This window comes from Musca domestica, unplaced genomic scaffold, assembly GCF_030504385.1.
Source record: "Musca domestica strain aabys unplaced genomic scaffold, Musca_domestica.polishedcontigs.V.1.1 11, whole genome shotgun sequence".
Taxonomy (NCBI): domain Eukaryota; kingdom Metazoa; phylum Arthropoda; class Insecta; order Diptera; family Muscidae; genus Musca; species Musca domestica.
Window position 1 is genome coordinate 2,529,365 of NW_026712133.1, and position 24,246 is coordinate 2,553,610.

Consider the following 24,246-nt stretch of genomic DNA (forward strand, 5'->3'; position numbering starts at 1 on the left):
TATCCAAGAAAAAATTCCAAATTTGTCTGAATCGTTAAAATCAGACCAGCGGTTCTTGAGTTATGAGCGTAGTAACTAATACAACTTTCTTTTATATATATAAATAATTGATAATTTTTAGAAAACGTTAAAATATGCGTGATTTTCATACTCCATCTAATGCAGATAAAAATATTGGTATGGGTTGAGAGAAATAATAGTAGAAAGTTGTAAAGAATCGCTGACTTCTTTCGTAAATTATGACAGATAAATAAACCTGGAGTATGGGCAGGGTGGCCCCGCTACTGAAGCAAGGCAATGATGCCAGCAAAAGTGATTCATACAGGCCGATATCACTTTTGTCGCAAGTAGCAAAGACGCTTGACGCTTGAGGCTTTTCGAAACATTTCTGCTGATGATGCAGTTTTTTTTTCGTCCACTTCCTTGACGTCGGGCTACGCTACCAGTATCACGGTAACGAACGATGGTACGAGACACAAAAGATTTATTTACATTTAAATGCTGGAGTGCTCTAACGATAGCCACTTGTGGTTTTCCAGCCAAATATATAGAAATTACACTATCACGCTTGTACAAAATACTTTTGAGTGCGTTGGGAAAATCTAGCAATAAACAATAAATATTCGAAATGAGTAAAATCATACTATTAGCTGGATACAGAAGGTATGCCAACTTGGACAAATGTGTCAACCAGAATGATAAGTTATCGTACGGAAGGTGTGGCAACATGGATGAATCAAACACACTACACCTCCCTTTATAACAAAGAATAATCAACGGTATAAACTGATTATTCTTAGTTGAATTTAAAGAATTAATGTCTTATTATTTATTCACATAAATTTACAATTAACAGTCAGTGCAGGCTTCATTTAAAGTTTGTTAGTTAAATTTAAAATTTAGTTCAAGTTACAAGTTACTCATATTTGTTTCTTTTTTATAGAAAATAATGCTTACAAATATATTTAAAGTTACTTTTTTAAATAAGGTTACAATTTTTCTTCTATAATATATATTGCAGTTAGAACAAAAATTATTAAGGACAACGAAAAATAGAATGTTTGTTTTCTCTTTCGAGACGAGTTTAATGATCTGAAATTTGCAGTGAAAAGGAAAGCCAGATAGACACTATCACACACTCACCACTATGCGACGCTTTTCGCCGTTGGTTAAGCGGCTCATCAGGCATATTTGGTGTGGATGATGGCTTACAAGGGCCGTTCTCTGGAAAGTAGTATATATTTCGAACTTATTGCAAATTAGCATATGCGAATTATACACTAGAAACTCTCCAGGTTCGACTCAAGTTCTATTGGCAGATCTTTTTTCACAGCAAAGTTTTTTTTTTTTTTTTTCAAATTTCAGATCTTTAAGCTCGTCTCGAAAGAGAAAACAAACACTTAAATCATAAAACATATGATCTTCGCCTTAACAAGGCAAAACTCAAAAATTCAGCCGAGCCTGGCTGTGGGATTTGAACCGCGGACCTCGGTGTGCAGCCAACTAGAAGTTGCCGTCTCTACGTTCAGAGCCATTAACCCGTCTTCCTAAAGCACCACTAAAACAAGTGTATGCATTGGAAGCAATGTAGTTGTTGTGGACAAAAAATCCATCACTACAAAAAAAAAAAAAAAAAAAAAAACTTTGCTGTGAAAAAGATCTGCCAATAGATCTGAGTCGAACCTGGAGAGTTTCTAGTGTATAATTCGCATATGCTAATTTGCAATAAGTTCGAAATATATTCTACTTTCCAGAGAACGGCCCTTGTAAGCCATCATCCACACCAAATATGCCTGATGAGCCGCTTAACCAACGGCGAAACGCGTCGCATAGTGGTGAGTGTGTGATAGTGTCTATCTGGCTTTCCTTTTCACTGCAAATTTCAGATCATTAAGCTCGTCTCGAAAGAGAAAACAAACACTTAAATCATAAAACATATGATCTTCGCCTTAACAAGGCAAAACTCGAAAAATAGAATATTTTTTTGACTTGACTTAAGCGATATTTTTAAAATCTAATGGTTTGTAAAAATTAAATAGTGTTTTTATGAAATATATAACGTTGTGTTGTGAGGCTTAAAAAGTCTTTGTTTTGATATTTAACTATTTTGTTCGTTTTAAATTTTACTTAATGATTTAATATTATGTATACATATATTTATTTATTAATTAATAGATATATTCTTATATATTAATTTACTAAGTCGAATTGAAAAGTTTAATTGCTCTAAAGTATGTCTATATATTATTATTATTGTGTATTATATTATTATATTATTATATTTTCATAGATACTTTAATACTTTTTCTATCCGACAATGACAGTGAGCAATTCCCATTAGAATCGATTTTTCGATCGCGTAGGGGCCTTTGAATATTTGTTTCTATTTATGGCCGCCATTATTCTCTACTAGCGCTAAAACTCCTATTTGTATGTGTAAAGGATTGGCCATAAGGATTGGTCATATTGTAATTTATTGGAGTATTTCGATTTAGCAATCATTTTGGCTGCTCGTTGTTTTGCCATTTGGAGTCTGTACTTCACTTCTTTTTCATAAGAGTCTACATTATAAAGTGGATCTACAGTGTTCGGCCAAGAGAATCAATGGTCAATTCATAGGACAATAGCCATAGACTGTTGATGGAGTAGTATTAAAACAGTATGTAAAATATTTGAGCCATTCGTCCCAATCCGTTCGTTCTAATGAGGCAGAAGAACGAATATATTCATTAAATGTCCTATGAGACCTTTCTATGGATCCAACTGTTTAATGGTGGTATGCTATCGATGGGACATGTTTCACATCCAACATCTTAAAAAGTTCTTGCATGGTCTGGTTTTTATACTCAGTTCTTCTGTCAGTTAAAACTTTTCACATTGGTCTGTATATAAGTACAAAGTTTTCAAATATTACCGTAGCTATAGTTTTTGCCGTTTTATCGGGTACTGGCATAGTAACCAGGTACTTGATGAGATCACATATTATTGTCACAGCGTATTCGTTACCGCTGTATGACTTATTAAACGGACCTATTGTGTCAATAACGAGAATATCAAAGGCACTTGCTGGGGTTTCCGTTATGCACATAGGTTCTTTCGTCCTTTTAAGGGACTTGTTCTCTTGGCATTTACTGGAATTTTTAACATTGTTTTTGATATCTTTAGACATTCTTTTCATTCTTTTCCAACGATATTTAGTGCGGAGTTTTTCTGACATTCTTTTGATGCCAGGGCGGCCTCCGTATAATGCGTCATTATGATACGTTTGTAGGAGTTTTCTTTTCTGCTCGTCAGCAGATATTTTCTCTAATTTTGTCGTTAACGCTATTGTTAGTTTCTTTAATAACTGGTTCGCTCAGTTTTTGAAATCATTGACTCGGATCATTGAATAAATCCTCATTTAATGAGAGTTAAAATTTGAACATTCCCTTATTACCGGTTATTTTCTCCAACCTAGGAAGGAATTGATTTAGATCAAAGCTTCCATTAGCAATAGGGTCATCAATCTTTACATTTCTTAAAGTTTTTCTTTCATATTTAAGGGAACACTTTGGAGTTGTACCAGATTGAGAAATCTTTAGGCGAACACTTTTTTTAGTGGTTCGCAGACCCTAGGAATGTCTGACACGCTTGTAAATCTTTTATCTTTTTGTGTTTGGTCTTTCTTTAATTTTTAACGCGTTTTTACCAAATAGAGTCTCATTATATTCTTAATATGGTCAAAATCAATGAAACTTTTTTTATTTGTTTCAGTATACTCTGACAAATCATCATGAATAGATTTACGCTTGAACAACGCTACGAAATTATTTTGGCAAATGACCCGTTGTTTTATCGCAAAATCGTGTTCAGCGATGAGGCGCTTTTCTGGCTTAACGGGTTTGTTAATAAGCAAAATTGCCGCATATGGAGTGAGACCAATCCACAAGAGACCCAACAGACTCCATTACATCCAGAAAAATGCACCGTATGGTGCAATTTTTACTCTGGTGGCATCATCGGACCTTATTTCTTCAAAAATGAGGACAGAGCTCACGTTACGGTCAATGGAGATTGTTACCGCACCATGATCAATGATTTTTTGTTTACAAATATGGATGACATTGATCCGGAAGAGAGTAGTTTCAACAGGATGGCGCTACGGCGAACGCAACCCTCGACTTATTGAAATCAAAATTTGGCGATAAGAGCGATTTGACACCTCTCGATTATTTTCCGTGGGGCTACGTGAAGTCACTGGTTTATGCTGATAAACCAGCAACAATTGACGCCTTGGAGGCCAGCATTGTTCGTGTTATTCGTGACATGGCCAGCAGTGCACGAAAAAAATGGCCAACAATTGGACGTCCAGAATGCACTTCGTCAAGAACAGTCGCGGTGCCAATATGCCCGAAATCATTTTCAAATGTTAATGTCATGTATTGATCTTTCGAATAAAAAAAATTTTGATTAAAATTTAATTTTTTATGTTATTTTTTACAATTTCAAGTTCTATCGGGCTTAAAAAATACCCTGTAGGTCCAATCTCATGCGGGTTAATTTAGAAGATAGATTCTTCAAAGAGAACAAGTAGGTCAATGGGCGGTGATCACTTCTCATCAAAAATTTTGTACCATGTATGGTCTGAAGCATTTTATTGCCCAATGTACTGCTTTGGTGAAGGATCTTGATGCATACGCCACGTGTAATTGTACATCTTTATGCTCTTTGCTAAGAACGACACCGCATGCATCGGTGGTAATGCAAAAGTGTTTATTGAAATCGGGGTATTGGAGAATTCTTGGGGTTAAAAGTGAATCCTTCCAATAATCAAAGCATCTTTGACATTCTTCAGTCCAAATAAACTTTGCATTTTTCCTGGTTAGTTTTGTTAATGGCAGAGAGTATTCTGCAAAATTCGGTATAAATATTCTGTAGTAATTACAAAATGCAACAAACCTTTTAGTCTCATCCGCGCTTTTTGTGGTAGGATATGCTTGGATGGTCTCATATTTTGAATTATCGGGAAGAATTCCCTTGTCAGTGCATTTATGACCCAAAAAGGTTACTTCATGCTTGAAAATGATACACTTATCAGGATGCAACAGATTATATGTTCTGCACGTCGGGAAGACATCCCGCAGATTTTGAATGATTTGTTTTTCTGAGCATCCAATTACGATGAGATCATCCATGTACAGGAATGCCAGTTCAAGCGTCAGACCAGAAAATGCTATTGTCATCATTCTTTGGAAGGGGTTCGGTGCTACTTTGATTCCATAAGGGAGACGTTTAAAGCGGAATGATCCTTCATTCGTGGAGAATGAAGTTATATCCCTAGACTCCTCTTTTAGTTATATTTGATGGAATCCAGACATTAGATCCAGACACGAAAAATATTTTGCTCGATCTAGTTGATCTAGAATATCTTCGACTCTTGGTAATGAATACTGTCCGCTATTAACCTCTTATTATTTTGTCTGTAGTCTACTACTAGTCGCCATCTCTTTGCTTAGTTACCTGGAAGGGATTTTTTCGGGACTAATAATACCGGACTGTTGCTACATGAAAATTATGGCTCTATAATATCATTTTGTATTAATTTGTCAACCTGAGCTTTGATTTCCTGTTTTGGACTATGTGGAATTCTATAACTTTTTTATATAAACAAGGGCATCGTCCATTACTCGAAACTCTTGTTTATAAAAATTATTAGTTGAGATTTTATCGATTTCCAATTCAGTGCATAAGTCAGTTAAATGTTTTTTTTTTCGCAAAATCACGAAATTTTTTTGTTGGGATTTATGTTTGAGTTGTGAGTTGTGAAGACTTGTAAAAAATTAATAAAATTCGTTTTTAGATTACGTCCATTGCACCAGCAAAAATAAGGTAACAATATTATTTCCGATAATATCTCCAAAGTTACTAAATAAAACCCACGTCAAAATTGACAATTAAAACTAAACCTTTTGTGTTTTTTTTGTGTTTTTATTTTTCCTTTTTTATTTCATTGCAGAACAATAAATTAAGGTTTCTCTATATGAATTGTTGTAAAAAAGATCAGAAGTGCACCATTCCTGTATTTCTTAATTAGCCTGGAATTCACTTTCAACATTTAGGTGGAATAGAAATTTTGGTATTTTTCACACAAAAATTGCGGCCCATTTTTCCGCTAACTGTTATGCCATCCAAAATGCTTGACATGGCCGATACCGAACCCCCACTTAAAATTTCCTAAGGATCGGGCGATTATTATGACGTATTAGAAAATTTTCAGTTTTTGATCCATTTGAACCCCAAATATTTTGCGATCATCTCCAAAAACATCAGGCATCCATTCTGACATTAACCCCACCTCCATCCAACATTTCGTGAAGATCGGGCTATAAATTTGCCCTGTATATAATATCCTAACTATATAGTGTTGTAAAGAGGAAAAATATTACAAAATGTAAAATTCAATATTGTAAGTCAAAATGAAAATATCTCATGCGATAAAAATGTGACAAAATCACAAAATCAATATTATCATCTTTATTGGGATCTTTTCATGCGTCTTTGTCCAGATGTTTTTGTTTCTGTCGAGAGGGTATTCTGAATTGACAAGATTTGTCAAAATCAGTCCAGGTATTTTTGAGATGTAAGCATTCTTGCGAATATATGTCGCTATATATATCCGATATCTTCACTATCGACATCTACGTAACGGTCAGAATTAACCTTCTCGTCTATTTGTAATTTCACAGGGGTTAAGATATTCGCGGTTTAATGGGATTTTTTTTTTAACACAAAACTTATGGTTTATTTCACCCGCTCAATATTATCCGATGACCATCCAAATTGGAAAGTTTCTGCCCAGCCCTAAGCTCTAGTCCCATGCTAAATTCCGCGGCGAGTGATCTATAATTGTGACCTGTAGCGTGATTGCAAATTAACATAGCTAGATCGGCTCAGCTCAGCGAAATTGGAAGATCAATTTATACTTTCCTATGTGGGAAGGCAACATTTCGAAGTGTTACATAGTGTTGCAGGATTTAAAAACGTATTTTTTTGGCATTTTTTAACATTATTTTTATGCTGTTTTAGCTGCAACAATGTTTTAAATGTGGTCACACTGCTCACCACCAATAACACATAAAAATTGGTATAACTAAAATTGTTGGTCAAAAATTGTTTGGTTCGATTTTTGATAAAATATTATTCTAATATATAAAAGAATAAAAAATTGTTAGAAAATCGTCGTGCACCCTACAATCGGTCTACCTTAGTAGTGAATATATATTTTCATATATATTATTAAAGATATTTTATAACATATCTAAAAATTTGATATTATATTGATTTTTATTTATTTTGATATTTTTTTAAAATACTTAAAAAAGTGCAGTCCGTGCACACTACATCCGGTAATATTAAAAATTACTATTTTTTTGAAAATTTTAATAGTTTTGGACACTTTGGTGTTATAATTACTTGGTAATTACCAGTACTTGGTAATTAATTAACTGGTATTTTCAAAACACTTTGAAAAATCGGGTTTTTGCCTTTTTCACTTTTTATCAAATTTTCTGACAAAAAATCTGTGTTGTATTTACGATACGTAACACAAATAGATATCTTTTTTGGTTTATTAAAATAATTTCGTACCTTTATAAGATTTTTATCTTTATTTCATTTACAATTTGATCCAAATGTTTTGATTTTTGGTTTTATTTTTCGCATTTTCATTTGGTTTTTTTTTTTCATATTGGTTGTTTTAAATTTTAAAGCTATTGCATATTTTTGTCATTTGAGTTTTTATCTACGACAATTAACTTTTTTTCGATTTTTGAGATTTTTTTACATAAATTTACCCTCAATATGTCTTCGACTACTCTCGATTTCTTCAGAGCCACTGATGCTGTTGTAAAATTCGAAGCCAACTTCACTTCCATTCTGGATGAAGATTTGGACGTCTATTCTTGAGAAATTCAAGGGGCTGAAACAGAGAAGCTTTGATGTAAAGTGAAAGATCTTTTCGAAAAATGCTTAAATGACATTCAGTCGTCTGATACTTCCCCTGCAGAAGAATTAACATCGGTTGAGAGTAAATACATTTAAAGCTTATGTAAAGGTATTATTAGCATAAATAGGAAAGTTGATCAGCTTCGGACTTCGCCGAAAGCTCAAACTTCTCCTAGAGTAGCAAATCCATCAAGCACTCCACGTGCGATCTTATCACAATTTGAGGAAACTATTTTTGTTTCAGGTGCTTCGCATCAATCAGTAAATCTTCCAGATGTTTCCACTGGTTCGATGAATGTAGTTTCCTACATAGTATCAACCTTCCCCCATGTGATATTAATGTTTTCGATGATGACATTCTTACTTGGCCAACATTCAGAGATTTCTTGTCTGCGGTCCACATTAATAATTCTCGCGTTAGTGATATAGAGAATTTGTGTCATCTTCTCAAGAAAACTAGTGGTGACGCCCGAGAAATTGTGAAGAGATTCCCGCTTACTCATAATCTTCTTCGTTTTCTATCAGCAGGGAACTTGCTTCAAATATGCCAAATCTACGTTTGGCTGATAAAAATTTGTTTGACTATCGTCCAGTAGATATGTTAATAGGGGCAAATTTATACCCAAAAATACTTCTTTCGGGAATACAATCCAATATTTTAGGTTCCCCTGTTACCTAAGGAACTGTTTTTGGCTGGGTCCAGTCCCTACTCGTGACATAACTTCAAGTAGCATAACGGCATTTTCCACCAACGTTGCCTTTTTTTCCCTGAATGTAAGCTTAGTCGAACACTTCTGCGTTTCTGGGAACTAGAAGAAGTGCCTAAGTGCAATTTATTGTCTCCGTCCGACCAATATTATGAAGATCATTACCACATATAAGGACTCTACTGGTAGATACGTTGTATCTCCTCCCATAAAGCAAGAGTTTATAGGCCAACCAGATCTTAGACACTCTAGGACAAATTGTCTACGACAGTTTCTTCGTAATGAGGCGTCACTTCTTAAAAAACCTCAAATAAAGGAAATATACGATGGGGTGGTTCGTGAATATCTAGATTTAGACCATATGAGGCCAGTTTCAACTATGTCGGCAAACTCTAAAGTTTGTTATCTGCCTCATCACCCGGTTATAAATCCTGATAAACAAACTACTAAATTAAGGGTGGTATTTAACGCCTCCAATCAAACATCAAATGGGAAAAGCCTCAATGACATTCTTCATGTTGGTCCGACTTTACAACTTGACTTGGTCCTCCTAATATTACGATGGAGATTATATAAATATGTTTTTAATTGTGATATCACCCAAATGTATCGTCAGATACGGGTAGACCCAGCTCAAAGGATTTTATTTCGGGATTCCCCAATAATCCTATTAAAGATTATGAGCTGCAAACTGTAACTTTTGGAGTTAATTGTGCTCCCTATTTAGCCATTCGGACATTATTGCAGTTGGCTGATGATACTCAGTCCGATTTCCCCCTAGCTGCACACATCCTAAGGAAGTGCATGTACGTTGACGACGGATACCACGATTTGGAGACTGCACATAGGTCTAGGGATCAAGTTAAAAGTGCCTTAGGTTCCGCCAAATTCGAATTGCGGAAATGGACATCTAATGTCCGCTCTATCCTAGAACCTCATCCCGTTGAACATTTGATTGATTTTAAGCTTTTTGATTTTGTTGAAGCTAGTAGCTCTAAAACACTGGGCAGTAGATGGAATGCTCAGTTAGATATGTTCTATTTTAATGTCAAGCCCCTTGTTCGCAAAAAACGGGAAGTGTTGTCCGCAATAGCTAGATTATTTGTTCCTATAGGTTGTTTAAGCCCAGTAATCATAGTGACAAAAGTTATGATGCAACGCATATGGCTAGATAAGATTGATTGGGACGATTCTCTTCCGCATTCGACGGAACTTGAATGGAACAAATTCGTTGACACTCATCAAGTCAATTTCTCAATGGCTACGTCAAGATAGTTCGCAATGGGATATTCAAGATTTAATTCCACTAGATACAGATGTTGAAAAGCGTCCTATCAAGTGTCATGTATCTTTCTTTTCGCAATATTAGGATGTTTTATATAATTATTCTAATTTAGACAAGGCGTTACACGCTATAACTATGGCCTTTCGTTTCTTTTATAAAATTAATCCATCTCATAGAAGCCAATATACATTTCAAGAGATATACCCTACGAACTCTGAAATCAAATGGACTAGGTTACGCCTGTCACCATAGCTCAGAAGGTCCATTATGCGAAAGAGTACTATTGTTTAATGAATGACAGGCCGTTAGATTCAAAAAGTTCGCTTTTACCCCTCAATTATTTCCTCGATGATATGGGAGTTATGCGACTTTATGGGCGTTTATCTAAATCACAAACTCTTTCATATTCAGAAATATATCCGACTTTACTACCCTACCATTCAAAATTTTCGTTTCTATTGGTACAAAACTTGCATATGGTTTCCATTCACGGTGGAATTCAGTTGGTTCTGCGCATGTTACGCATGCAATATTGGATACCCAGAGCAACTTCGTTGATTCGAACCATGCATTTCATAGAAAAAAGGCCGTGTTTACAAATTATGGCTTATCTATCTCCGGAGAGAACAGCTATTTCAAGACCATTCGCCACTACCGGCATTGATTTCGCAGGTCCTTTCGACATAAAATCTTTCACAGGGCGTTCTTGTAAAATCACAAAGGGCTATGTATGTGTATTTGTTTGCTTCTCTACGAAAGCAATACATCTTGAAGCTACCACATATTTGCCGACGGCAAAATTCTTAACCGCTTTTCAAAGATTTATTTCTCGTCGTGGTTGCCCTAAAACTATATTCTCTGACAATGGTACCAATTTCGTTGGCGCTTTCAGAGAATTAGAGCGTGAGTTTAAAATATACTTTGTGAAAGTCGTGATAGGGTTTTTTCACAGTATAACTTTCAAGAGCTTTCATGGAAATTTATCCCAGCAGGAGCACCATATACGGTTGGGCTCTGGGAAACTGCTGTCAAAAGTTTTAAGATACATTTTAGAAAACACGCTAGCATCTTTAAATATGCTTTCGAAGAGTTATCAACGATACTCGCGTGCTTGAATTCAAGACCTTTATGTCCAATGAATGATTGTCCTGAAAATCCTGTAGCCCTATACCAGGTCTTTTTCTGATAGGGTCTCCGATCCTTGCTCCTCCTGAGCCTCTAATAGAAGAATCTCCGTTGCATATTGTGAACAGATATCGCAAATTAAAAGCGCTTACTTAGCAATTCAGCTTACGGTGGATATAAGAGTACCTTAAGAGACTCCATAAAAGGTATAAATGGCAATATCCAGAGCGCGATATACAAACGGATATATTGTAGTAATTTGTCACGAACAATTACCTCCCACAGCGTGGAAATTAGGTCGTGTAACTCACGTTTATCCGTTCATTTGCTCCATTTCCCCTTATAGGTCTTGTATCTTAATCTCCAGATGGCGGATACCCAAAACATTGTCGCGGACTGTTGATTCAATGTTCAGATGTGCTTCCGCTGCCTGTCCTTGTAAAAACACGGGACCTAAGGAGTTGGTGACTGGAGAACTGACATTAATAGTTTGTGAAAGATCCCTAATGGAACCTTCATTGTTTGGATTGGATTCGGCCATGATAGGATTTACAAAATCCTTTTTATACCCTCCACCATACTATGGAGGGTATATTAACTTTGTCATTCCTTTTGTAACTCCACGAAATACTCATGTCAGACACAACAAAGTATATATATTCTTGATCAGCGTAAAATTCTAAGTCGATTTAGCGATGTCCGTCTGTCTGTCTGTCTGTTGTAATCACGCTATCTTTCGAACGAATTGAGATACAAGGCTAAAATTTTGCACACAGGTTATTTTTACAGTAGGCAGGTAAAGTTCGAATTGGATACTACAGCCTAAGACAGAAAATTGTCTGTGCAGGTCCACGTCTTCGTATAGCCCCCATATAACGGTACCTCCCTATATTCGGTATTTTGGTGATTTTAGCGTCTTTATTCACCAAATTTTTTTCAAATTACGCATTTAGAGTTCGTAATGGAAACTCCAGTCTGTGACAGAAAATTGTCTATGCAGGTCCAGGTCTTCGTATAGGCCCCGTATACCAGTACCTCCCTATATTCGGTATTTTGACGAGTTTAGGTACAATACTCATCGAAGTTGTTTGAAATGTCGTATTTGAAGTTCGTAATGGATGCTACAGAATATGACAAAAATTGTCTACGCAGGTTCAGGTCTTCGCACAGCTCCGATATAACGGTACCTCCCTATATTCTATACTTTGATGATTTTAGCTACATTATTCGCGTTTATTTCAAGTTCCGAATTTGAATGGGTCCACGTCGTATAGGCACCAATATAACGGCAATATTCGGTATTTTTTAAATTTTACCAAATTTTTTTCAGGATTTTATTTCCAATTTCGTTCCAAATGGTGGAGGGTATTCAAAGTTCGGCCCGGCCGAACTTACTGCTTTTTAACTTGTTCTTCTTAGTTTCTATTGCTACTGATCTGTTCAAATCAAAAAGTACTGGTCTATCCCGTTTCCTACTTTTTACCTGGTATCGAGTCTCTCTACTCATAACAAAATACGGAAAATAGTGAAATTTACTAAATCTGTTCAAAGGTCTAAATTTCAAATCGAAAAGATTTTTCCCTGTTTTTTTTTTTTTTTTCTACGTTTTCGTTTCGGAGGAATTAACTGACGAGGTGTGATGTGTACGGTATTTTAAAACGTGGCTTCTTTTTCGGTGATACATTAATACATTTCTAATTCAATAAATCTTTTTCGATGATCATATTTCGCCATATGGCTATTTATGCCGTCTTTAAGACCCTATCATTTTCAAATCAATATTGTTTGATACTACTAACCCCTAACATTGTATGTAGAGAGGATATCGTACATATTGATTTAGATCATAAAGGCGAGTTTAAGCCTGATACTAACATTTCATACTACGAATCACAATCTGCTACTACCCTATGCGAAATCCTACACAGGTCAGATCATGTTCCGATTTGAATTATTCATTGCATTCACCCAACTTTTAGCTTTTCATTAGGTTTACCTCATACTTCTATATACTATTGCACGTTTCTATTGGTCTATTATTCAGTGTTTCGGTGACCTACACTAACGTACACAACATTCAATTTTTCTTTGGGCGCCCTCCCCTCCATGGTCACTTTATCCCTTTCCAACGTTTTTGTGACCGCAATTACCGCCCCATCACATCACTTTCCTCGCCTGTCGTTTCCTCCAACAATTAATTTAGCATACCATCTTTTTCGTTCATCTCAATTTTTTACATAATATTTATTCTAAGTAAAACTAAAACTAGCAAAACTAACACATTGATCAATCAAACAAACAAATATGAATATAAAAAAAATTTCCTATAATAAAAGTAAAAAATACAAAATATATATATCTTATTTGATTAGAATTTTGGACTTTCAGCCTATGAATATCGTTAAAAAGAAAAATAATAAATAAAATAAACAAACTGAATAAATTTAAATAAAAAGGAATTCTATCCAATTAAAATCGATCGGTCTCTTGACCACATAAGCATATCACCAAAAATGTCTTCAAAAAGGAACTGTCAGATATTGAACCTTAGCAACTACACCCGCAAAGGGTTAACAATGATCTAATTATATTATTGATTTTCCAGTCCTCACTAACGTTTACTGAAAGAGCTCTTTAAAGTCGGCGTTTAGACAAAACTTTTGCTAACAAAAAAAAAGAACTTCAAGAATGTCGGTTACATCGGTAAATTATAGACAAAATAACAGATAAACATTTAGTCGACATATACACACTTACATAAAATGGAATCTATTTTTTTGTTACCTCGGTCAATTCGTCTTAGGTGCTGAGCTTGGTTGATGGGGAGAGATCTGGAGCGGGACTGTTATACAGCGTTATCTAGACGTAATATTGTCTTTTGCCTTGGATATTTTGGCAATGTATTCTAGTATGTCTATGGTTCACTAGATATCGCTGAAACCAATTCTCAAAATCCAGCGAATAAGTTCTCGATCTACCTATCCAGTAAGGCAATTGTTAATATAAAGCCGTGACATATCTAACATCTACTTTTACCTTTTCATTTATTCACTGGGTACATAAATCAGTAACTCGGTGTATAGGTTATAACAATTCACCAGACACTCTCACCACACAAACCTATTTAATTAAGCACGGATTTATTTTTCCTTGTAACCGTAATAATATTATTTATTTTATTACCTTCGCAACAAGGGAAATTTAAAAATTTTAAGATATTTCTACATTAATATGCACTCTTCTTTTAGCAAATAAAAGCTCTTTACTTGATTTCCTTAGTACTGTCACTCAGCACCACAAAATTAACGGTCTTTTCTCTGCTCGTGCCCTCATTTATGACTTTCGTGAGACTCTAGGTAGCTTTCCAAGATCCGACATTTTACATAAAATCTATTTTTGTCTTCTTTTATCTTCATAGATTTGTTCTTTTCTCCTGACGAGGGGTTCTCCGATGTCTCCCTCCCGGAATTTCTGAATTCGGAGAGTGCTCATTTTCCTGACCTTAAGAGAACACCCCACTGTGCCGGTAATAACGTCTACCTAGAGCAAGTCAGAAAATACGTACTTGGTAGCACCTTCATTTTCCTATGTTGGCAACGCGACTTCATTTACCTGTCAATGTCGCGAATAAGAATAACAGGCAAAATCCAAAAAACCTTACTTGACAGAGCTGGCGTTGGTATTATTTGAATCAATTGATTTCATTTTTTCTATTTATTATCATTTGCAATTTATTAATTTACCGTTTCTTCTGTTTAGGTGGCACAACCCAAGCGTAAAGGAAAATGTGAGACATAACTACCTCTGTGGCTGCAAATAACCAGTGATGAAAGTTATTCCCAGCCAACATAAGGAGTGTTGATGTTCACCCATCTTCCTTCGCATGTGCCACAAGGAATGCGCCTGTTACAAGGATATATTTTCTGTCTTGGACATGCTCCTTGGGAATGCCCGAAACTGACACTAACTCCACTAACACAAAAAAACAAACGATTATACTAATTCTGGGCATGGCTAACCATATTTTTTATGGTTACCCGCAAACAGTGCCAATAACATAACTCCTAGCTTCTCTAGCCCCAAAAACTTTACTGGCAGTTGGGAACTAGAGTTAAATCGTGGATTGGAGACCGCCACGTAGGCGTTAAAGGGCTCGCCCTAAGGCCTTTCCACGCCAATTTTTTTAGAGCGCAGGTGCGGACTTGGTTATTGAAACGGCCCGCAACAACGTAGATACCGATAGTAAATATATCGGATATAGAACAGTGTTGGCTTGTTTGTTCGGGATACCATAGTATTTTGTTGTTGCAAAATGGTCAGGCTTTATCCCTTTATTGTTGTTTTTATAAAAACAACGTTTGTTTATTAGTGACCAAAACCAACTTACATGGTTATGCTACTTCGTTCAGGTTGAACGAAAGCATAACAAGTGGGGAAAGATGTAAATGTTTATAAGGGCGGCTGTAAGATTTAGAAGGCTTTTCCAAAGAATTTTAGTTTTATTTAATTCTTTGATTCCTCTTCTATTGAGCTTACGATCTCGTCACTTGGGTATAAAATGTTTTTTGTCATAGAAGTTATTTTTAAAATAACTTCTGGGGAGAATATCCCAGACAAAAAACAAGGAAACTGATGAGGATTGGTGGCTCTTTCCGAAACCTAGGTATTCCTTGCCTTACCCCCTGGTAATCATTACCATCGTTCTCCACTAATAAGCAAACGTTTTTTTATAAAAACAACAATAAAGGGATAAAGCAAAATGGTCAGCAACAATCGGATATATATATCGGATATATATAGGGAAATATATACAATGTTTATATACAAAGGGAAGGGATGTTAGCTAGAAGGTTTATATCTCAAGAATGGCTGCACAGATTTTGACAATTTTTTTCAATTCATAAAAAAATCGTATAAAAAGACGCCAATAATGACGCTAATAAAGATTTTGTAGTATTTTGTGATATTTATTTTTTATTTTTTTTTTTCAATTTGTGTTATAATATTGAAGTGTATATTTTGTATAATTTTTCACCCTACAACACACCTTGGGGTTATTATATACAGATTGCAACTATCGTCCGATCCTCTGACAATAATATAGACTGTATGTTTTGTATAATTTTTCACCTTACAACACACCTTGGGGTTATTATATACAGATTGCAACTATCGTCCGATCCTCTGACAATAATATAGACTTTGTAGTATTTTGTTATATTTTTTCAATTTGACTTATAATATTGAAGTGTATATTTTGTATATTTTTTTCACCTTACAATAAACGTGGGGGTTATTATATACATATTGCAAATATCGTCCGATTCTCACGAAAATTTTCATAAATGTAACCCTACCTATCCTACCTCAGAAGGGCTAGGCCTATTGTTTTTAAAGATGTCCGCAATGTATTTAGGGGTTGAAATGGACCAACAATAAAAAAATTTTTTTAGCTGTTATAAAGGTCACAAATAGAAACCAAAGGACACGAAATCTCGTATGATGTGAGAGTTTAGGACAGCGGGTAGAATGGACCACAACTTTTGTGTGAAGAAATATCAACATTTCCATTCTACCGAAACGCTGAAAATAACTTACAGGCGAAATCCAAAATACACAAATGGCAAACTTGTGACTTTTTTTGCGGATTTCGTTGCCAAATGTCGTAGACAAGATGAGTCTAAATTTAGAGATACGTGCATTTAAAGATGATCGCAAAATATACAAGGGTTCAAATGAACACAATTGAAATCAATCGACACGGAATTTCGCATGAGAAGAGAGTTAAGGTCTATCATTTTGGATGACTATTGGATTATATTTAGCTGTAACTAACAGACGGACTGCGTAAATATTGGACAAATGTCCCTGGTCAAAAAACTAAGGGTAATATCATAATTTCAAAAGCGAAATCTTCCAAAATGGATTTGTATCACATGGTCGCCCCGCACATCTATAGCCTTTTCTTACTTGTTTTTGTGTAACTTAGTTTTTTTTTAATTTATTTATTTATTTTCAAATAATACAGTTACCTAGTCCATAGGGCCATGGACGGTTCAAAAAACTTCTATACATGGCTACTCTAAAAAATTTACTAACACTTTCTTGGCCATTTAGAAAGAACTTTGCTGATATAAGGAATTAGAATGCATTTTTTATTAAAAATAACATGTTCGCATATTTTGCGTACACTAATTTTTTAAAATATTACGTCCTTTAAATACGGTAGGAAGAAACTGGTGATTGATTACTACACCATTTCCTTAATACACTTTTCAATTTTAATGGACTGCTCAAATAAAAATTTCAGTAACTAATTTAAAAGAACGATAACTAACGTGTTGGCTATGCATTAAGCATGAACATTTGAAATGTGCAGGTCTTAATGGCCGCCATTTTGATGTTCTTACAGATCGTGGAAAATATGGTTGACGTTGAGCATGTATCGATTGTAGGTCCTTGGAAATTAACATTTTAATGAGTCTAAAATTGAATTGCCTGCTTTGAAGAAGATTTTCAACGAAGTATTTTTAAAGCTTTAATATTTCGAAAAAAAAGTTTAATAATTTTCAATTTTTGGATGGATCTCCGAAACGGGATCTAAAATAAACTCCAAACTGATATTATATATACTGATTTCAGTAAAGCTTTCGATACGGTTGTGCAAAATTTATTAATGTATAAACTTGATTAAATGGTCTTTTTTTTCAACTGTTCTAAAATCAATATCGTTTTATTTGCATGACAGAACGAAAAAGGTTTCTTTTAATATATACCTAGTCGAGATACCCAAAGGTTTCTTTTAACAATACTCTCTCTAAAAATATTACAGTATTTTCAGATGTTCCTCAAGGTAGCCTTTTAGTTTCGCTACTTTTCGTACTTTATTAAAAGTACTTTCCATCTGTTATTCGCCACTCCAAAATATTAATGTTTGCTGATGATGTTAAACTTTCCTGCACTCTTAATCACCAATCATTTAATCTGCTAAATGGCTTATATTCCCTTGCAAATCGGTGTAGTGTCAATGAACTGTTTTTAAATTAAAAAAAAAAAAAAAACGTAAAAAATGTTTTTGCACAGATCTCAGCATGTGGCCTACAACTATTTCATTGGTTCTATTACATATAGAGCCTTTTGTAAATAAAGCCATGTCGTTACTAGGATTTATAAAAGGCTGGTCAAAGGAATTTGACGATTTTTATGTGACCAAACACTTATTTATATACTCAAAAAGTTGGAATCTGTTAAGGTTAATTTTCTTCAGTTTGCTCTGACAGGCTTAGGATGAAATTCAAATAAACTTCTTTCATCATAGGTATTTTTATCAACAAACTTTTATGCGGTTGAATTGATTCTGAGTTGTCAGTTTCAGCGCAATTGCATTCTACTTAAACTAACATTATCAAAGAGTTTATTTGCTGATTTTAACAAGTTGTCATTGAATGTCATAAAAAATTCAATCCTACGTTCTTAGTATGTAAAACTGTTGCCAGACTTAGTTTTTGTGAAGTTGAGGTTTGCTGTATTTTGCTTAGATAATTTAATATTTTAATTGTTAAGCGGCTGATGCTCTAATATAGCCGGTTTCCCAAGTCTACTAACCCCCATATAATTGGGTGTATGCGCTCCCAACGTTTTGGGGAGGTGGCCCTCTAGGTTTCCAGGGTCGGGAACGATCGAAAAAAATAATATTCCACAGAATCTATTGACGTAAATCTAACTTCCGAATTACGTAGATTCAATTACAAGGATTAAGCACAGCATGCAAAAGCTTTTGATTTTCAGTTCAAACTCTGAAATATTGCTCAAAAGTATTGCAAGACCGAATTTTGCATATGGTCCATAGAGGTCCACTATATGCTGTTGCACCACATATCAGTAGTACCTCCGGATTTTCGATATTTTTAAGAGTTTGGCCACAATATCCAGCCAAATCGCTGCTGTTAGACATCTTGTTGCGTTGTCGAAGAATAAAGCCAATACTTTGAAGAGCTCGTCACTATGAGAACATGTACTAGTTCAATTTAAGAAATATTTACTTTAAGTTATTACCTGACATTTTCTTCTCCCCATAAACTTTCTCCTTCGTGTCTGCTAACATTTTTTAAAGTGTCAGTTAAGGATGTGGCGTTGTTTGGTGGCGTGGTGTTATCTCCTTCCTCGGATTCTGAAATAGAAAAGGGTAGAATTAGTATCACTCAAGGTCCTGGTCATTATTTTTAAATATTCTTCCAAACGAAGAAAAACTATATTTGAGTTCATTAAAAAAATAGCAATTTGGCAATATTTGAAACATTACATATCTCACATAAAGAGAAGGGAGTATCCAATTTTTTCAAACTTGGTATATCGCCATATTTTTAACAGGTCTAGATTGGGTAAGGAAATGGTCAATATAGGCCCACTTGTCATCAAAAATCTTATTAAATGTGAAATAAGTGTTCTATTGTCTTTAAATTTCGCATACCCCAACAATATTTCTAATAACTAGATTTGGTATGAAGATGGATGGTAAAGCTTGTGTCTTGGCCATCGGACGTTGTTGGAGTAGTCTCTTTTGGGTCCATATCTGTTAAGATAAATACGCGAGCAGGAAGAAGAAAAATAAAAAATAAAAAAATTTGCAGCGCATTGTTGTTGCATCGAAGGCTGTTCTTGTACTGAGACTTACAAATTGAGTGACGTTTTTGGTTCCCGTGCTTGTGTGCTTTTGTTTATAAACAATAGAATTTGATCTGGTGGAATTGCTGTATGTGCTTTGCTCCTGTGTTTGCTGTGTTTAATGATCTCTGTACAATAACTCTTTACTGTGCTTGTTGTTGTAAAATGTTGTGGTATCCGTATCTTTGGTCATGCCCGCTGAGACAAGAACGTATACATGCCCTATCTGTGCAGTTGTTGTTAAGGGCAACCAGAACAGTGTCGGCTGTGGTATTTGTGGAATGTTTTTCCACATAAAATGTGTTGATGTGTCAAGAGAGCAGCATAGTTTTTTGTACAAACATAGGAAGTCACTGATGTTCCTGTTTAAGTGTCCTACGTGTATTAAGAAGAGCTCTGATGATAAGGCAAATACCTCTACTTCAGCTATTGATTGTACGGAGAATGCTAGCAGTATGGAAATTGGTGCCGATGTTATTGGAACAATGCAGAAGGAGTTCGAATCATATAAGCTATGCCTTAAGATGCAATTTGAGAGCTTTATGCTTAAAATTAAGGATGTTGTGAAAATAATACGGTCGGAGGTTGATGATAAAATTAATAAAGTTGAGGAGTCAGTCCGACAGTGCCAAGATGCTGTTAAGCGTATGGAACAAGCTAAGCAGGAAACGGATGCTGAAAGTGATGTTCTTACAAGGCATTAAACAATTAAGAGACTTTGTGCTAAGAATAGCAACCTTGTGCGGTGTTGATGTACAACCTTGTGATGTCAACCACTGTTGTTACATTTCAAAAGGCAAATCTGTGCTTGTAAAGTTCAATTCTGTACTTGTGAGAGACACACTTATGGCTAATTACCAAAATCGCTGTAATTCGCTGTTGCTTAGTGATATTACTGGGGTAGGTGTCCGGCCGATTATTGGAAGCATAGCTGGATGCTACCGGACGCGTCCACAGGTAGTGGAACGCCCAATAGATATATTGGGCAGCTGCGAATAAATAAGCAGTCGCGGATAACTCAGCGGTACCGGGGGAGAGTCTCGGAACAAATATCCGAGTGCCCATGATCCCTGGTTCGACGAGGTGAACAACTGGTGCCTCAAACTATCCAGTGATCGGTGTTGGTCTACCGAAGAATAAGACCCCCTAACGCTGGGGTGTTACGTAAACTGTGCCCATCAGTGTTCCTCGGTTTGCAGTCAGGGTACCGACTGTATTCGTACGGTTGCCTCACTGATACTTGGGCGCCTCAGTGAGTAACAGGCTTAGTTTCCAAGTCCTTTCCATGGTAGGGAGGCTATGCCATGGTGGACCTCGTCTCCTCCAAGTCCGACCTTCTCATATGGAGAAGAATAATTATTTAAATAAAAACAAACCCCCAACTACCACCAATGACTCTATTGCTTCCAAGGAAGCAACGACCAAGGACCGGCCACAGAACACGATTTCCAACTCGGGAGGGGACGACTCTATACTGAATTACAGTGACGTCATCCATGACAGTATTCAGCGACATAGTGAACAATTGTCCGCTCTCCTGGAAAAGACAAAAACTCTAAGGCTCAGTCAGGAAAGTATTCCTTCTGGCTTTGGAAATGACTCACCACTTTTGGACGAGGAACTTGACATCACGGTCATTTCCTCGTCTCAAAGTGGTAAGTCATTTCATAAAGCCACCAAGAACACTCCCAGCGAGACTTGCGCAGAGTCCCAAATCCAGGAGGGATCATTGTCGGCTGGTAACTTCGGACCAGCCTCGATCGGCAAGACGCCATCAATGTAGGTACTGGCGGGGATCCTACCAGAAATCCTACCTCTCATGATGGCGCCGACCCAAAGGAGGCGAAAGCAAAGCGGGGCTATAAAAGGTCGGTAAATTATTGTAAAAAAATTATTGGCGAAGACCCCGCGCAGATAAAGGAGAGAGAGGATTCTGATTAAGATGAACCTCAAGGTAATTGCAAAGTTCGAAAAGAACCACCCGCATTTACCAAGCTGTTCTCTTAATCAGACTCTTCTACCTCTCCTACCATCTGCTATCAACAGTAGGGTAAACCAACCTGTGGTTCAACCCTCTGTTGAGGGCCCTGCGGAGGTCAACAAATCCACCACCGATAACAAGACTACTACGGTAGTTGTTCACGAGGTGACGGCTAATGCCGACCCTGCTGGGTCAAATCCACCTGCCAAAAAGCGCAGGAACAAGAAGGCCAAGAAACCGAAGCCCATTATAGCCGTAGCCTCGGCAGTTCCACCGGAAGCCGGTACCTCTTCACGCCCAGCGTTGAAAAGGGGTCGGTCTACAGAGGAACCACACCCTGAGGCCAAGAAGGCATATACGGGCCCGGCTTCTCGGCCTTTGCCACACAACTTCCACTCCGTCCGCTAGCAAGTCGGTCGTGTCCAAACCACCCCCACCAGCCCCTTCAAGCTCTAAGCCTGACAAGGTCCACAAGGGGGAGGTCAAGTCACAAACGGCAGGCCAAACAGGACGGAAGAGGAAATACTCTCAAACCATCTACCCGGACAATCTTCGGGTAGCAATCATCGACAAGGCTGAACCAGAAGGTAAAATCAGCGACAGTCGATGACTGCTATTCGAAGATCGACTGAGGGAGCTTGTCTTCAAGAGAGAGGGTGACCCACGAAGTATGCAATTCGGCAGTGCAAACCTTTACAGAGGCGTGAAAGTCATGCGCTGTGAAAACCAGGAATCTAAGGATTACCTGGTCACCGCAGTATCTGACTTTCGCGACCTCTGGCAGGGATGTGATCTGGCGGCTGTATCCTTAAAGGACATCCCCTGTCGTAAGGTATTGACAGCTTGGGTGCCACCACCATCCGTGGATCCGGCACGCATTCTGACAATACTGGGCAAGCAGAACCCCAACCTCAAAACAGACAACTGGCGTCTTGTCAATTCAAACACTGAGGGAGGGGGCCTGGTCATCAAAGTATCTATGGATACGGATGGCCAGGAATACCTTCAAGCTCGTCGGGGAAAATTGCACTTCGGCGCTGGATGGATCCGTTTCCGTCTAACGCCGTTGCATTAGGTGGAAGAAAACAGCAGCTACTTAGCATCATGCAGATTAATCTGCATCACTGCAAAGCAGCTGCTGCCGAACTCCTCCTATCCCTCACGAAAGCTGAAGTAGACATAGCTCTGGTTCAGAAACCCTATATATACAATAATAGGGTAACTAGACTAGGGAGTGGGCAGTACGTCTTATATGCGGTCTCCAATGGTGATAAGGTAAGGACGTGTATTGTTGCCAAAAAGAGTTTAAATCTTATCTTCCTTAGCAACTACAGTGGAGGAGACGTTACGGTAGCGAGATTGGAGTCTAAATCCGGGAGGGTTCACATTTTCATCTCTCTCTACCTACCGTACGAGCAACCTGACCCACCTGGCCACGAAGTAGAGGAGCTGCTCAAAGATCTGTCTGACAAAGGGCATATAATCATAGGTTGTGATGCCAACGCACACCACTTCCAATGGGGCTGCAACGATACCAACGTCAGAGGTGAGTCCATTTTTGATTTTATCCTAAAATATAATCTCAAAATATGTAATAGGGCAACGATGCAACATTTCAAATCAAAGATAGGACAGAGGTCATTGACCTCGCCCTAACTAACAAGGACGAATCTCTTATACAAGATTGGAAAGTCTTTCCTGAGTGCTCGTTTTCAGACCACCCAGGCTTCACTGTTTCGACAACATGGTCTTAACCTTAACCCTCGATATAGACAACTCCGTAAATGCGATAACGAGTGCTTTGATTGATTGCTATGAAAGTCTGTCCGCTAACCTACCCAGGGAAAAAATGTCAACCAGTTTGGTGGTCAAAACATTTAGCCAACTTAAGGAGGGATAGTAGACGACTGTATAATAGGGCCAACAAGACCAAACTACGTACGGACGACTATAAGGCATCATTTAACAAGTACAACAGTGAGATCAAGAAGGCCAAGCGCACCTCTTGGGTATGCTTCACGGAGTCGATAGAAAGTGTCAACAATGCCTCCAGATTTCGAAGGATCCTAAATCCATAGGAAGTATAAAACGGACTGACGGCACATGGACTGACTCTGGACTAGAGACTCTTAACCTGTTAGCCAACACATACTTCCCTGGCTGTATCGACACGGCAAGCAATCGGCAAACCGATCAAGTGCATCGTGATCATACGGCTAGAAACCAAAACCTGGCTGACAGAATAGTAAGCTTACCCAAAATTAAGTGGGCTATAGATACATTCAAGCCTTTTAAATCTCCAGATAGAGATCAGATCTCTATTACCCAAGACCGTCATTAGCACTGCTCAGCATGCCTATATGAAAGGTAAATCTGTTGAAACAGCGCAACACGATGTCGCAGGGTATATAGAGAAGAACATGAATGGCTCCTTATTCACCTTGGCTGCCTTCCTCGATATTGAGGGAGCCTTCAACAACGTCACGCTAGAATCCATTCAT

General features: G+C 37.0%; 1 protein-coding gene across 4 annotated transcripts in view; it reads right to left on the reverse strand.

The window, feature by feature from the left end:
- The window catches only part of LOC101901484 (nipped-B protein), a 436,426-nt gene that overhangs the window by 358,061 nt on the left and 54,119 nt on the right, over positions 1–24,246 (reverse strand). For all 4 annotated transcript variants that reach the window (XM_059129842.1, XM_059129838.1, XM_059129846.1 and 1 more), the window contains exon 4: positions 19,156–19,270. In XM_059129842.1, coding sequence (XP_058985825.1) covers positions 19,156–19,270 — 115 coding nt within the window. The remainder of the gene's footprint in view (positions 1–19,155; positions 19,271–24,246) is intronic.